We start from the raw sequence: 15,411 nt of genomic DNA, 5'->3' as shown, positions 1-15,411 counted from the left end.
TTGACTTGAAGAGCCTGTAGAACAGGGCTTCTGTTCAGGTAATCGATCCTCTTGTAGGTCAACGTGGTATCTAGCCTTTCAGAGAAACAATGGAAATTGTGCTATGCTTTATTAGACTGTGAGGCGTGGAGGTCAGAATTAGAGAACAGGATGGAATATGTCAGTCATGGTTCAATCAGGGGAGCAGGATCTTTATGACTTAGGGGATACAGGATAGGGATTTATTGTACAAATTAGACCTTATGCAGTTGTCAGAGACACTGGAGAAGTACAGGTCTAGGAGGAAGTTAGGCGTCACCAGCCAGTCAATCTGAGAAGCCAAGCACGTCCAACCACTGAAATGGGCCTGCAGAGGGAAGGCTTGTGTGGAGGGCTGTGGGAGGTGCCACCTGCAAACACAGCCTCTGTGGGCTTTGCTGCCAAGTGTCTGTGGTGGGCCTGCAACCACTGTTAGCCAGCCAGGTCATCAATAAAGAGGAGCAGGACAAGCTGGAACTTGTCACCTCTGTGTCACCATCTCTTGCCACAGTGACCTTCAGATTGATGGCTCTGATTCATTTCCACCTTCCAGGTCTTGTGAAAATTCCTTTTGTGGCCAACTCTAAACCAGAACTGTGTAGGGAAGAGGATTCTTGGAAATGTAGTTGCAGCTTAGCAGGCTGACACAGCACAAACCCACCACGTAGAACTTCTAGGAGGATCCTCTGAGAGTAGAGTGGAAGTTGAGGGCTATGACTAGGTTCCCCCTAGGAATTAGGAAAAGAGGGCTAATTGCAGTGATTAGGGGAAGAACTGAAGGGAACAAAGCCCTTCAGGGTGTTGAATCTGAGAGAGTAACCATGAGCTTAGTGAACCCAGGTAGGTGCCAAAGCACGAACTTCCTGATCTGTGGGTATGACGAACATAGCCCTCGTGAAGAAGTCAGAAGCTTACCGAGTCCTACTTCCTGTGTGGACTCTTCCTCCTCATCCCACCTTTAAATGATGGTGGCCTTAGGAGCTCTACCCATGGCCTGCTGCTTTTCTTCCTCCAAATATTTGCCTTGGACTATTTCATTCATACCATGTGTTCAATTACCAAACTAAGTACCAATTTCCTAAATTTATATTTACAGGTCTTTTCCCTGAACACCAATAATAAATTCATACCGCCTTACTGGGCTCTATGTGCCATAGATACTTTAAATACGATAGGTCTAAAATAGAACTCATATCTCTAGCATCCATCTCTGTTGTCTCCATATTAGCAGCTGATAAGCACCAGGTATTCAGTTATCCAAGCCGGAAACCTGGGATGTCACCTCTGAATTCCTTCTTCATTTTCAATACCCAGTCTGTCATTGGAGATGTTGATCATATCTCCTCAGTATCTCTTCATTTATTTTCTTTCCATTCGTGTTATTTTAGATCAGTAGTTTAGCATATTTTGCCTGACTATTGCAATGGTATTTATTTTCTCTATAGCTGAAATCTTCCTTTCTCCATTTTTTTTCACTTTTTATAATAATGATCATAATATTTGTATTGTCCAAGTTTGTATGTCAGTAAGTAGCAGAGCCAGGATTTGAAACTATAACTTGTACTTCCAAAGGCTGTGGGCAAGTTTCTTACCTCTCTGAGATCCCATGTCCCCATCTGTAAAATGGAGATAATATTACTACCTACCTTATCGGATTGTTGTGAGGAGTAAATGAACGAATGCGTATCTTCCATGTGGTTTTGGACAAGCAGGGACAGGAAGGACAACACTCAGATATGCTGGAATTCCAGCTGTGTTAGAGTGGGAATTTGAACCCAGTCATCCCATCTCGGGAGCCTGTCCTCTTATCCACAGAGCTAATGTGCTGTGTATTTCAGAAGTGGGAAACGCTGTCAAGAGTTTCACCTTTCCCAAACACAAATTTGATCATATTACTTCCTGGTTACCTGTATCACCTCATTTCTGACCCTGTAATCCTAATGCATGGCAACCCCAACATATTTTTAACATCTGGACATTTCTAGGCTCTTTCATACCTCAGGACTTTTGCATATATGATTCCTCTGCTTGAAATGTGTTGTCCTCACCCCTGCAGCGCTCCTAATTGTCCTTTGAGACTCAGCTCAAACATTAGCTCTTTTGTAAAACCTTCCTGAGCATACTCGAGGTAGAGTTTGAAGTCTGTCTCTCAGAGTACCTGTAACATTGTGTTTTAGTTATTTGCCAGTTTCCTGTAGGCTATGAGTACCTTTTTGAAGGTACTCATCCTTGTGGCCTTTGATCCTAGTTCAGTACCTGACACACACGCACAATAAATTTACATGGAACTAATGAATGAACTTTAAAAGAATGTGTATGCTGTTTCCATGGTAGTCTTCTATTGTAGTCCATGGTAATGACTGCCCTTAGGTGTCAGGATTCTGTTAGCACTTTCTCTGTTTACTGACCTCCCTACATCTATGATTTGTAGAATCAGAATGTCAGTGTTGAAAGTGACCTGAGAGATAATTTCTTCCAACACTCCATCAATTTAATTTTATATATTTTATCTTTAAATGTGTGTAACTACAATTCCCATTTTGTCATATATCCTCTCACCTTTCTTCCTGTTGGAACCTGTCTTTCTGTATCAGGCCAAGAAATCTCCTTTGATATCCAGGAAAGTGAGTTCTCTCTTCTATCAGCCTGTTGACTACTGGGAAACCACAGTCCCTGGTACTGGCAGGTTTTGTGGCCTTTTCTTTCTCATCTTAATACTTTATACTGAAGTGTTAGCTTTTCTGTTTTCTTAAATGTTTGAACAAAAATGCGATTTTTTTCCAAATGAAACTTGTTAAGATATATATAAATATAAAAAAAAATCAGAATACATATAAATCAGAATCACATTTTCAATTTCCCTTATCACTTGGTTGGTTTTCAGCACATTCTCAGCTCCTGGCAGATTTGCGTAGATCAGGTATTCATGGGAAAGTTCTCATACATAGTTGTGTATATGTGGACAGAGGTGATGGATTGGGGAATAAGTGGAAGATACAGGAGAAAGAAAACTGCTCTGGCCTCTTCCCCAACATGGGAGGCAGTATTATACAGTGGGAAGGAGAACTGGATTGTGGTTTTCTGCTCCTTAATTATAATTTTCATTTGATTTCAGGAAGTTATATAGGCAATAGTATAAAATTGAAAAATTACCAAAAAAGTAACAGAAAAGAAAGCTTCATTTCCACTCCTGACTCCCAGTCCCCTTGCTATAGTATAATACACTCCATTTTCTTATGTATTCTTCCAGAGATATACTGTGCATATATAAGCCTAGTGGCATATCACTTAAAAATATACAAATAAGGGGCGGCCGTTGCCTCGGTTGGTTAGAGCGCAGTGCTCATAACACCAAGTTCGCTGGTTCGATTCCCACATGGGCCAGTGAGCTGTGCCCCCCACTAGATTGAAAAACAACAGCTTGACTTGGAGCTGATGGGTCCTGGAAAAACACACTGTTCTCCAATATTCCCCAATAAAATTTTTTAAAAAATTACATATATATATCTATATATAGATGTAGATATACACACACACACACACACACACACACACACACACACACAAATAGTACTGCCTGTGTTATATTTGGCAAATCTCTTGAACTTCAGCATTAACTTTAAATTCCTAGATAGAAATACTAATACATCCCTGACAAAACTCACAGGGATTTTATAACAACCAATGAAGTAGTATTCTTGAACATGCTTTGAAAATCAGGTATTTTACAAGCACAGGATGGAGGGGAGGGGTCATGGAAATAGAATTGTTTTTCACAAAGGACAACGAATCACATGTGATCTGATTTGAAATAGCAATTCTGAATTGGTAGCAGGGCTGATGTGTCAGTAGCCTAACTATTGGGTGTGTTTCCCAGCCTGTAGGTCCCGTCTTTCTCATGGCATGTTCTTGGGGTTTTTCTACATCACTGATCAAGAGATAACACTTGCACCTTAATTGTCAGGTGTGTATACACTTGGGATAAGAAGTAGAACCTTGCCAGAGTGTGGGGCACCTCTGCCTTCCTCCCTCACCCTTCCCCTCTGCTCCCTCTTCATGTTCAGGGAGTTGGTATTGGAACTTGGCTGATGCAACAGTTTGAATCACTGTCCCTAGGTGCTGTGGGATCCATTCACTTTTAATTGGTAGTTGCTAGTATCATTTCCTCCTCCCTCAGCCTGACTTCCTTTTCTAATTGTCTCTCAGGAGCCTCCAACACTTGCTTTAATTAACCAAGACAGTTTCTGCAGAGAGTCCCAAACTGGTGCCTAGGGACCCCAGGTTCTTTTGCTATGATTCTACTTCTTCAAGTTTCTTTTCTAATCTGTTAAACAACTTTGTCTTTGGATTAGGCCTGGGGGATAGGGATCCTTTGGGCATTTCTTTCACAGAGGCAGCTCAAATGGTATCAACTTCTTATAGACTACTTGCCAACTACTGTTTGGCCTGAAGCATTTTGTTCCTTCTAGCAGAGAGGGGAAAAGAAGAAACCTGGTTGAGGTGTCCAAAATAGGCCTGGCGAATGATGGGAGAAGCATGCAGATGAAAAAACTTACCATTTGAGGAATGTGAGCCTTGATATTTTGGTCTACAGTCTGCTTCTTTATTAGCAAAACACCTTGTGGAAAACTTACTTGGGTTTTGTTTGTCACTGCCTGAAGGAAAGTAAATGCTAGTTGTGCAGCTTTGGCCAATAATAAGTATTAGGTTACGTTTAAAAAATGTATTTCTTAAATAGACTTCATTGTTTTTAGCACAGTTTTAGGTTCACAGCAAAACTGAGAGGAAATTACAGAGTTCCCATGTCTACCTTCGGCCCTCACACATGTACTCTTCCCCTACTACCAACATCCTACATCAGAGGGGTACATTTATTACAATCAATGAACTTACATTGACACATCGTTACTCAAAGTCCTAGTTTACCACAGGGTTCACTCTCGATGCTGTACATTCTGTGGTTTTTGACAAATGTGTAATGACTTGTATCCACCATCATACAGAAATTTCCCTTCTCTAAAAATCCTCTGTGCTCCACTTGTTTGAGGATTGAGTTGTGACCCTTTTACTGAGTGATAGGGTAGTTATTAGCCTGCACATACACTTGCTTATAGGGCTATGTCTTGGGCTAAGAGCAAGAAAGATACAGAAATCACTGTACGGTTTTATCAGTGTTCATTGAGAACTACATTCTAGATAAAGCCACCATATGAGTGTGTGTGTGTGTGTGTGTGTGTGTGTGTGTATACACATATATATATTTATTTTTATTTTTTATTTTTTTAACTTTTTTTTATTAGTTTCAGGTGCACAAAACAATGTAATAGTTAGACATTTATCATTTATATCCCTCACACAATGACAACCCCCCTCCCCCTATCCTCTACCCCTCTGACATCGCACACAGGCATTATATTTCCACTGCCTTTATTCCTAATGCTGTACTCCGCTTCTTGTAACCATATATATATATGGATATATGGATATATATATATCCATATATATAAAATTGTAGTTGACATTCATTATTGTATATATATGTTATTACTACATAATATATGAGATTTATAAATATCATAAATGTCTCCCAAGAGATTGTGATCTCTTCTAGGTAGGAAATATGTCTTATGTCCCTAACTCTATCATGGTATCTATTTATAGTACACAATAAGTATTGAATGAGTAAACATTATTCTGTTTTTGATCACAATTCTTGGAACACATGTTTTTCTATTCTTGCTTACCTTAGATTTAGAAGATCAGTTTTTCACGTATTTTACATGTCTATTTTGATAGAGAATACAAACAAAATGGCTGTATAAGGTCCCACTTATCTTTGCTCAGAGCAGGATGGCTGTAGAAGAGTTTATACCAGAATTCCATCAGATGAGTACAGCAGTAGATTAAAGGTACTGGAACTTTAGGACATGGCCCCACTAGATGGGAGAGTGCAGGGCTTACCTGCTTTCCAGGAGATAAGGAATCCCAGTGAGGGTCTAAGCCTACCATTCTTTGTGCCCTGTCTAGCTTTGCTTCTCTGTATGTTCCTTTCCTGTCCCAGACATTTCCTCTTTGCCCTGCCAGGTGGTTGAACAATTGGGAGGGAGGACTGCACCCTTTCTTTTCTTCACTTGTCTGTTGCTGTAGCCCAATTCATAAGTGGCAAGCACAGAGGAGACCTCTTTCACTTCTTCATGGTTCTTCCTAGACTCATTTCCTGAGTAAATTTATAAATTCTACTTTAGAATTGGATATAGCAGTATGAAAGTTTTAAGATGAATAAGATGATACAGCTAGTCAATGGTAAGTCTGGGCTTAAATGTGGGTCTCCTGATGCCAAGTGCTGTTGACAGTACACCAGGCTGTTTTGTGGGGTTCTGTGTCAAAGTAAAAAGGTGAAAGAAATTATGTATTCTTATTTAAACTCACGAAAAGATAATGCAGAAAGGACTAAAATTATAATACTTAAGATTAGTATGTACAGTGTCTAATTCTCCTTAGGTGTTTAGATTTAATTTTTAGAAGATTTTTATTAAATATAGTTAACATACAATATTATATTAATTTCAGGTATACACTATAGTTATTCAACATTTATATACCATAAGTCCAGCAACCATTTGACACCATACTATGGTATCACAATATTATTGACTATATTCCCCATGCTGTACATTACTTCCCCATGACTTACTTGTTTTATACGTGGAAATTTCGACCTCTTATTCCCCTTCACCTTCCTCCCACTTTAAAAAATTTTCAGTTACAGTTGATATTCAACATTATTTTATATTTATTTCAGGTGTGCAGCATAGTGGTTAGACATTTATATAATTTAAGAAGTGACCCCCCTGCCCCCTGCCCGACTAGTCTGTTATCCACCTGGCACTTTACATAGTTATTACCATATTGACTATTCCTTATGCTATACTTTACATCTCCATGACTATTTTGTAACTACCAATTTGTACTTAATGCCTTCACCTTTTTCGCCCTATCCCCCAACACCCGTCCCATCTATCACCCCAATAAATCTAGTAACTATCTGACACCATACATAGTTATTACAATATTATTGACTATATTCCTTATGCTATACCCTACATCCCCATGACCACTTTGTAACAACCAATTTGTACTTTTTAATCCTTTCCCCTTTTTCAACCATTCCCAACTATCCTTCTGTCTGGCAACCGTGAAATGTTTTCTGTATCTATCAGTTTGTTTCCGTTTCATTTGTTTGTTAATTTTATTCTTTAGATTTCACATATAAGTGAAATCACATTGTATCTGTCTTTCGCTGTCTGACATACCTCACTCAGCACAATACTCTCCAGGTCCATCCATGACTGCTGCAGATGGCGAGAGTCCATTCCCTTCCTTGGCTGAGCAATATTCCATTGTATATACAGAGGGTACCAAAAAAAATGTATACACATTTTAAGAGAGGAAAACTGTATTAAAATTGTAATACTCAATATGTACCAATAACAAAAGATGAATACAAGTCACGTTTGACTTCTGCAATTACAAGAGGTGCTCAAAGTGGTTACCGTCAGCGTCCAGACAATTCTGATGATGGCGAATTACTGCTTGAGCAACATAGACTAAAGTGTTCACTCTTATACATTTTTTGGCACCCTCAGTAGTCCCATTTTATCATTCCAATAAGGATAGCCTTTAAAAAAATTTCAACTGCAGGTTGAAGTCCAGTGAATTAAAGCTTTAGTAGTCAGCATAGGTTTTAAGCTGGGTACTCTTAAATACCTCTAACCACTTAGAGTGAGAACGAAAAGGCCATTGAAAGAACTTATACATCTCCACCTTATTCTTTATTAGAATTTGGAAGTGTGGCACATTTTTGGCTCATGACTTTTGACTAATTCTTATTCTGAATAGGACACTTCTCAGAGCAAGTTTCATGTCCTTATTGCGAAGACTATAGATCAGGGGATTAAAGAGAGGAGTCATTGTTGAATATGCCAGTGTGAGGATCTTCTGCATCAAAGTTGGGATGCCATGTGTAGGGCTCACATACATTACCATGACTGTCCCATAGAAAAGAGACACCACAGCTAAATGAGAACCACAGGTAGAAAAGGCCTTTTTCCGGCCAGCTGCAGAAGGGACCCGAAAAACAGCTCTGAGCAACAGGGTATAGGATCGAAGAATATACATAATCGTGAAAAAGAGGATGAGGGAGCTCTGAGTATAGAAAATAAATTCAGTAATGGGGGCTGGAGCACAGGACAGAGCCATCAGTGGGTCCATGTCACACAGGAAGTGATCAATGATATTGGGTCCACAGAAGGGGAGTTGGGAGATAAAGAAAATAGGAATTGGATATCCAAGGAATCCAATGAGCCAGCAGAGAGACACCAGCATACCACAGAGGTGCCCAGTCATGACGGTGGGGTAGTGCAGTGGGCGGCAGATGGCCAGGTACCGATCATAAGCCATTATTGCCAGGAAGAGACATTCAGTTGTGCCAAGGGAAAAGAAGAAATAGAACTGCAGGAAGCAGCCAGAAAATGAGATAGTCTTGGTTCTGGAGAGAATGTTGGCTAGCATATTAGGGACAGTGGAGGAAACATACCAAATCTCAAGGAAGGCAAAATTTCCCAGCAGAAAGTACATGGGAGTGTGTAGTCGTGGGTCCCATCTCACTGCACAGATAATGGCTCCATTCCCCAGCAAGGTCAAGACATAAATCACCAAAAACAGTGAGAAGAGGAAAGTCTGTATCTCCGAGCAACCAGGGAATCCAAGGAGAACAAACTCAGTCACAATGTGTGTTGCTGACCTGTTCATGGGTCTTAAATCTATGAAGAAGAAAGACACGAGTGTAAAACAAGTTGCTTTGCTTCCTACATATCTCAAGGACTTTATTGAGAAGGGAACTTCAGCTCTACAGGAAATTAAGATATATTTTGAGACCAGATTGGAATAAATCCCACCTTATTTTGAACTGATCGTGGTTCTAAATCTCTGTATTATTTTGCTAGAATCCAAAGCAGCAAGAATTTTCCACACCGGTGGTACAAGCAGACAAATTTCTTTCTTTTTTGCTTTGATTCTTAAGAAAACCTTTTCTGATTTTGGTTTGTTTTCTAAAGTTGATTAAGGGTATTCATGTACAAACTCATCCATTTTTTCTTATTCAGCTTACATTGTTTAAAAAAACGAAAACGTATTTTGAGGACAGCTGGTGTGAAGTTGGGTTAAAACTGTGGCAATTGAACAGAATTAGTTGAATTACACATGGACATAAAACTTACTCCTTGACACTTTTCAGAATAGTGTAATCAACTGAATTAATTGTCACAGGCATCACTACGTTCAAGACTCAAGGCTGTTCTTAAATTTTCCTTTTAAGATTTTCTTTTAAAATATCACTTAACCAGTTGAGTGACACCTAAACAATTATACAACAGACCCAGAATATGAAATATCTTTGTTCTAAAGAATAAGTGAGAATATTTTTTCATGTCTCTATTTGCAAGTGTTTATTTTCATGGTTTTTTACACATACTATACAAAAATGAACTATCTTAATTTTCATATTCAGATCTTATATAGACAAAATAAAGAAAATAGTGTTTTCAATATAAAGGTTTAAATCATTTAGTAAGTATTTTGGGGTGATAAAAACATATGGATCTGAGAGCAAATGGGGTTTCATCTACAATTTTATCTTGTAGAATTAATTTTGTTCTCTGAAAGGGAAGAGAGGACATTTTCAAATAGTTGGACAGGCAGGTATTTTTCAGTAGTATTTAAGAATTTATATTTAAGAATTGAACAAAAAATATGAATTTTGTGTTTAACAAACAGGGTACTCTTTTTATTGGGGGAACAGTGTGTACTTCTAGGACTTTTTTCCAAGTCAAGTTGTTGTCCTTTCAGTCTTAGTTGTGGAGGGTGCAGCTCAGCTCCAGGTCCAGTTGCCATTGCTAGTTACAGGGAGCGCAGCCCACCAACCTTTGCGGGGGTCGAACCGGCAACCTTGTGGTTGAGAGCCCACTGGCCCATGTGGGAATTGAACCGGCAGCCTTCGGAGTTAGGAGCATGGAGCTCTAACCGCCTGGGCCACCGGGTCGGCCCCCAAACAGGGTACTCTTGCAATTGATTAATATTAAAAAAATTGATTAAAAGTCTTCAAAAATGGTAATTTTGATACTGAGTTTTCTTGTTAAATTCAGATTTCTTGCATTGTATATTGGAGGGCACTAGTCATAACTTTGTCAGTAATGGAAGATAAATTTGAGAGGCAAAGAACATAGAAGAAACCAAGATTTGGACTTCAATATCATTAGTTTCCTGTTGGTGGTTATTAAAAACACATAGAAAGGAGATTTGAGCATCCAGATTCTAAAGTCGTCCAATTTTTCAATGTTCAATTCAAAAGACATTTGTTTACTACTCAATAGATGATTCCCAGACTTTCATTTATGAAGTATAAATAAATCACTTTTCCTGCTGTGGGTCAGGAACTAAATCCAGGTTTACAGATTTAAACTGGGAACCAGATTCATGGGGTCTGTGTTGCCTGTCCTTTCTGAAAAAGTGCTTAATGTGCATTACGTTTCAGGACACTCCGTTGTATACTGACAACTTCATACCTCATTTTATCTTTTCTATCACCATACTCTATATGATTTATTAGCAGCAACAATATTTTTCCTGTAGCCTTTGGTGAAAGAGTTGATAAGTAATGAGATGATCAAAGGGTGAGGAGCTTAATGGAAAAGCCAGAGTAATCAATTTTCATTTTAAGCATTGATGGAATAAATGGACTCTATTACGTTCTGCATAACTCCACACTCAAAAGCCTCCAAATTTCCTTGCTGGGAATAGTTAAGGCATTAGAATGGAATACCCACCATTTTGTCCTATAAACATACTGTTTCTAATGTGTTTGGATTCATAAATCATCATGTGAGCGACAATCCTTGGCAACCAGCTCTTTCATACACTCCTTTCCAATACAACCAACCAACCAACCAACCAATCAATCAACTCACCAGTCTATTCACCTCAAGAATAATATCTTGATTAAATAGCCTCCTTCCAAATGTCCCTCACTTGGCATACTGCCTTTTCAGGTAGTCAGGGAGGAGTATACTACTTGATCACTCCTGGAAAGTGAGATTGCTTCTCAGAAAGATGGTCCCTAATAATCATAAAACCATAGAATTGGAAAAAAATAATACAGATGATCTAACTTTTCGTTTCACAGGTAGGCTTCACAGAGGGTGCATGACTTTTCACCCAATGAGCATTAAGTGTCCTGTATTCACATATGAAACATCTACACTCTACTACTACAGAGGAACAATGACTAATCAGATAAAGTAAAAGACACTCTTTAGTATATCACAGCAGTGGTTGTAATGTGGACAATTAGTCCTTTTCCTCATACGTACAGTGACGAATTTCCTGGCTCAGCTTGGAGAGAGGGATGGGTGCGGTGGTACTGAACATAAAGGCATGTCCTCCTCATTGACTCTGATGAGAAAAATCGCTGAGGGCATCATATGTGGTTCATTGGCCTTCCTTCATTACTGGAGGCTCCAGAGGCTTGTTTTCTAGGAGTTTGCTGAGACATTTAACATGTGAAGCCGTGTTTATATTTCCTCTCAGGGATTACTCTAAAACTCTGTGTCTCCCCAAGTGGTTTCAGTGGTGTCCTCAAGTTTTCCCTGGAGTGCATCCTCTTTCCAATCTTTGGGGCTCATCCAGTAGGTTAGCTCCTAGGGGTGGCTAGACGTAAGAAAATAGAGAATTCAGGGGAAATATTGGGTAAATATTAAGAGGCTTTCTATTGCCCAGTTTGCATTCCATTAAGGAATACTCTCTGTGGGGATCAGTGCAATAAATGGAAGTTTTGCCCATGACTCTTTTTTTGTTTTTTTGTTTTTTGGACTTTATTGGGGAACAGTGTGCACTTCCAGGACTTTTCTCCAAGTCAAGTTGTTGTCCTTTCAGTCTTAGTTGTGGAGGGTTCTGTTCAGCTTCAAGCTGTTGTTCTTTCAGTCTTAGTTGTGGAGGGCGCAGCTCAGATCCAGGTCCAGTTGCGGTTGCTAGTTGCAGGGGGCACAGCCCACCATCCCTTGCAGGAGTCCAACAGGCAACCTTGTGGTTGAGAGGACACGGTCCAACCAACTGAGTCATCCGGGAGCTCAGCAGCAGCTCAGCTCAAGGTGCCATGTTCAATTTTAGTTGCAGGGGGTGCTGCCCACCATCCCTTGCGGGAGTCGAGGAATTGAACTGACATCCTTGTGGTTGAGAGCCCACTGGCCCATGTGGGAATCAAACCAGCAGCCTTCGGAGTTAGGAGCACGGAGCTCTAACCGCCTGAGCCACCTGGCCAGCCCCTGCCCATGACTCTTAATTCTATAACTGACACATGTTTTTGAACATTACCTCTCTAGCTTAAATGAAATGCTACAACACAGTGAAAAAGGAAACTATAATATATTCTGTTGGTCCCTTTAAAATGAAATCCATTGAATTTTCCTGGAGTTTTTCACTGTAATGACCATGTGGTTGGTACTAGGTAGGAACTGCCTTGTGTGATCTGATCATGATGTGGAGTGACATTAATTGATATGGGAGGAAATGGAAGGTGGCAGAAGCCATAAAATTGACTAATTTGGTCAAATTATCATTTTCCTCTCTGATTTCACTTTCAAAGAGTGAGGAATTTGAAACCAGTGCAAATGTGAAAAGAATTTTTTTTTTTTTATCATTGGTCTTTTCCTTCTTAAAAAAATTGGGGTTTCTTCCTAGGGTCCTCTTAAACCACTTCTTTAAAATATGACTTCTAGGTTTCCTTAGGAGTGAGGTGACAGTGATGATCAATGAGAAAATCTTCACTGATGTTTACTGGGGCAGCTTGTAAGTGAACTTGATGTTTAGTGATACTCTATACAATTTCCCCATTGGCTTCCTTGTCAAATACAAGTTGACCATATATGTGAGGGTTTATTTCTGGGCTTTCAATTCTGTTCCATTGATCTATGTTTCTATTTTTATGCCAGTACCATACTGTTTTGATTACCACAGTTTTATAGTATAGTCTGAAATCTGAAAGTCTGATGTCCCCAGTTTTGTTCTTCTTTCTCAGGGTTGCTTTGACTATTTGGGATCTTTTGTGGTTTCATACAAATTTAAGGGTTTTTGTTTTTTTCTATTTCTGTGAAAAATGCTGTTGGAATTTTGATAGGAATTGCGTTGAGTCTCTTGAGGGCTTTGAGTAGTATGGGAATTTTGTTTTACAATATTAGTTCTTCCAATCCATGAGTATGGGATATCTTTCCATTTATTAGTGTCCTCTTTGATTTCTTTCATTAAAACCTTACAGTTTTCAGTGTATAGATCTTTCATCTTCTTGATTAAATTTATTCATAAGTATTTTATTATTTTTTTGATGCCATTGAGAATAGGATTGTTTTCTTTGTTTCTTTTTCAGCTATTTCATAGTTAGTGTACATAAATGCAACTGATTTCTGTATGTTGATGTTGTATCTTGCAAATTTACTGAATTTGTTGATAGTTTTTTGGGTGTGCCTTTAGGATTTCTTACTTATAAGGTCATGTCATCTGCATACAAAGACAATTTACCTGCTTTTCTAATTTGATGTCTTATTTCTTTTTCTTGACTGATTGCTCTGGCTAGGACTTCTAGTACTACGTTGAATAGAAATGGTGAGTGTGGACATTGTTGTCTTATTTCTGATCTTAGAGGAAAAGCTTTTGACCTTTCACGATTGAGTATGATACTACCTACGGGATGATCATATATGGCCTTTATTATATTGAGGTATATTCCTTTTATATCAAATTTAAGAGTTACACAACACATCAAGTAGTATAATATTATTTGAAGTTAGACTCTGATCAAATAAATATTGTAAACTCTCAGACAATCATTTAAATTAAAAAAAGAGAGATATAAATAATAAGGCAATAATGGAGTTAAAATAGATTCATAAAAAAATAAACCAAAAGAAGACAGAAAAAAAGAGAAAAAAGGAGCTGAATAGATAGAAAAATAGAAGGCAGTTAGCAAAATGGTAGACTTTAATCCAACCATATTGGAAATTAGGTTAAATATAAATGGTCTAAAGAAACTAATTAAAAGGCTGAGGCTGTAAATTGGGGGGGCAGGGGAAGCAAGACTCAGAAATATGCTGTCTGCAAGAAGTCCACTTTAAATAAAAATAATAGATTAAAATACTAGAAAAAAATAAACCATAGAAACATTAATCAAAAGAAAATTGGAATAGCAATTTTCTATTAATATCAAAATAGACTTTAGCGTGAGGAACATTACCAGGAATAAAAAAGGACATTACATGATTAAAAAGGGTCATTTCTCCAGGAAGACATAATAATTCCATTTGGTTCTTTTTTAAAGTTTCAATCTCTTTGGTAAAGTACTCCTTATTGTTCGTTAATTTTATTTCTGAGTTCATTAAACTGCCTATTTGAGTTTTCTTGTATATCGTTGCATTGTTTTTTTTTTTTTCTTTCAGAATTGCGATCTTGAATTCTCTGTCATTTAAATCACTTATTTCCGTGTTTTTGTTTATTTTCTGGAGACTTTTCATGTTCTTTCTGAGCTGCCTTGGTCCTTTTTTCCTTAAAGTATTTCATGGATTATTTCTCTGCGTAGGCATTTATGGAAATGAAATCTACTTTATTAAAAGAGTGACACTTCTCTATTTAGCGTTGATAAAAAGAGGTCTTTCTTTTGTTTCCCAATAGGTGGCGCTGAAGTGTAGGTTTTTCATTTAATCGTGCATTGCTCCAGCTTCCCAGATCTCTGTGGGGCAGTGGAAAATGCCCTGTGTTCCCTGGGGAGATGGGCGTTTCCTCTGTGACCAGGTTGCCCGTGGTCTCAGGGTGGCATCCTGGTGGAGGAATGTGGTGGGCGATGGGGTTCTGAGCTTGTGAAATCCCCGTGCTGCCCCCTGCAATCAAACGCTGCTGGCATTGCGGGACTGCCTGAGATGACCCAGGTGCCCCTGTTGGTGTCAGCCGCTGTGGGTGTGTGCAGGATGGGCTGGGAGAGGCAGACTTGTTTGTTTGTGGCTTTGTTCTCCCAGTAGTGGGGACTGCAGACCTCAGTTGCCTCCTCTATACGTCCTCCCAGTCACTGGGATTAAGGGCAGCATAGGTCTGCCACTCAGGGAGGAATGCATGTGCCTCTCCATTCCTCAGGGCTGCAGGGAGTCTCCACTGTAATCCTACACTCACTGCTTCAGCTTCTTCTGGGGCCCGCTGCTAGCTCTGGGAGGATGAGGGAGGCGGCCAGGCTCCAAGGCTTTGTTTGCTGCCTGGTGATGGCAGCTACTAGACCATAGCTGTTGCACCTCTATGTTCCGT

The 15,411-nt window shown here is 39.1% G+C and overlaps 1 protein-coding gene across 1 annotated transcript; it reads right to left on the bottom strand.

The window, feature by feature from the left end:
* Positions 1-7,884: 7,884 nt before the first annotated feature.
* On the bottom strand, positions 7,885-8,862 carry LOC109438541 (olfactory receptor 11H4). The gene has a single exon (XM_019718467.2). It carries the CDS (start codon positions 8,827-8,829, stop codon positions 7,885-7,887), a length of 945 nt encoding a protein of 314 aa, XP_019574026.2. The 5' UTR covers positions 8,830-8,862.
* Between the last annotated feature and the right edge of the window lie 6,549 nt (positions 8,863-15,411).

This window comes from Rhinolophus sinicus, linkage group LG03 (genome assembly GCF_036562045.2).
Source record: "Rhinolophus sinicus isolate RSC01 linkage group LG03, ASM3656204v1, whole genome shotgun sequence".
NCBI lineage: Eukaryota > Metazoa > Chordata > Mammalia > Chiroptera > Rhinolophidae > Rhinolophus > Rhinolophus sinicus.
The sequence above is the reverse complement of the archived record's forward strand: the minus strand, read 5'-3'. Positions and strand labels throughout refer to the sequence as shown.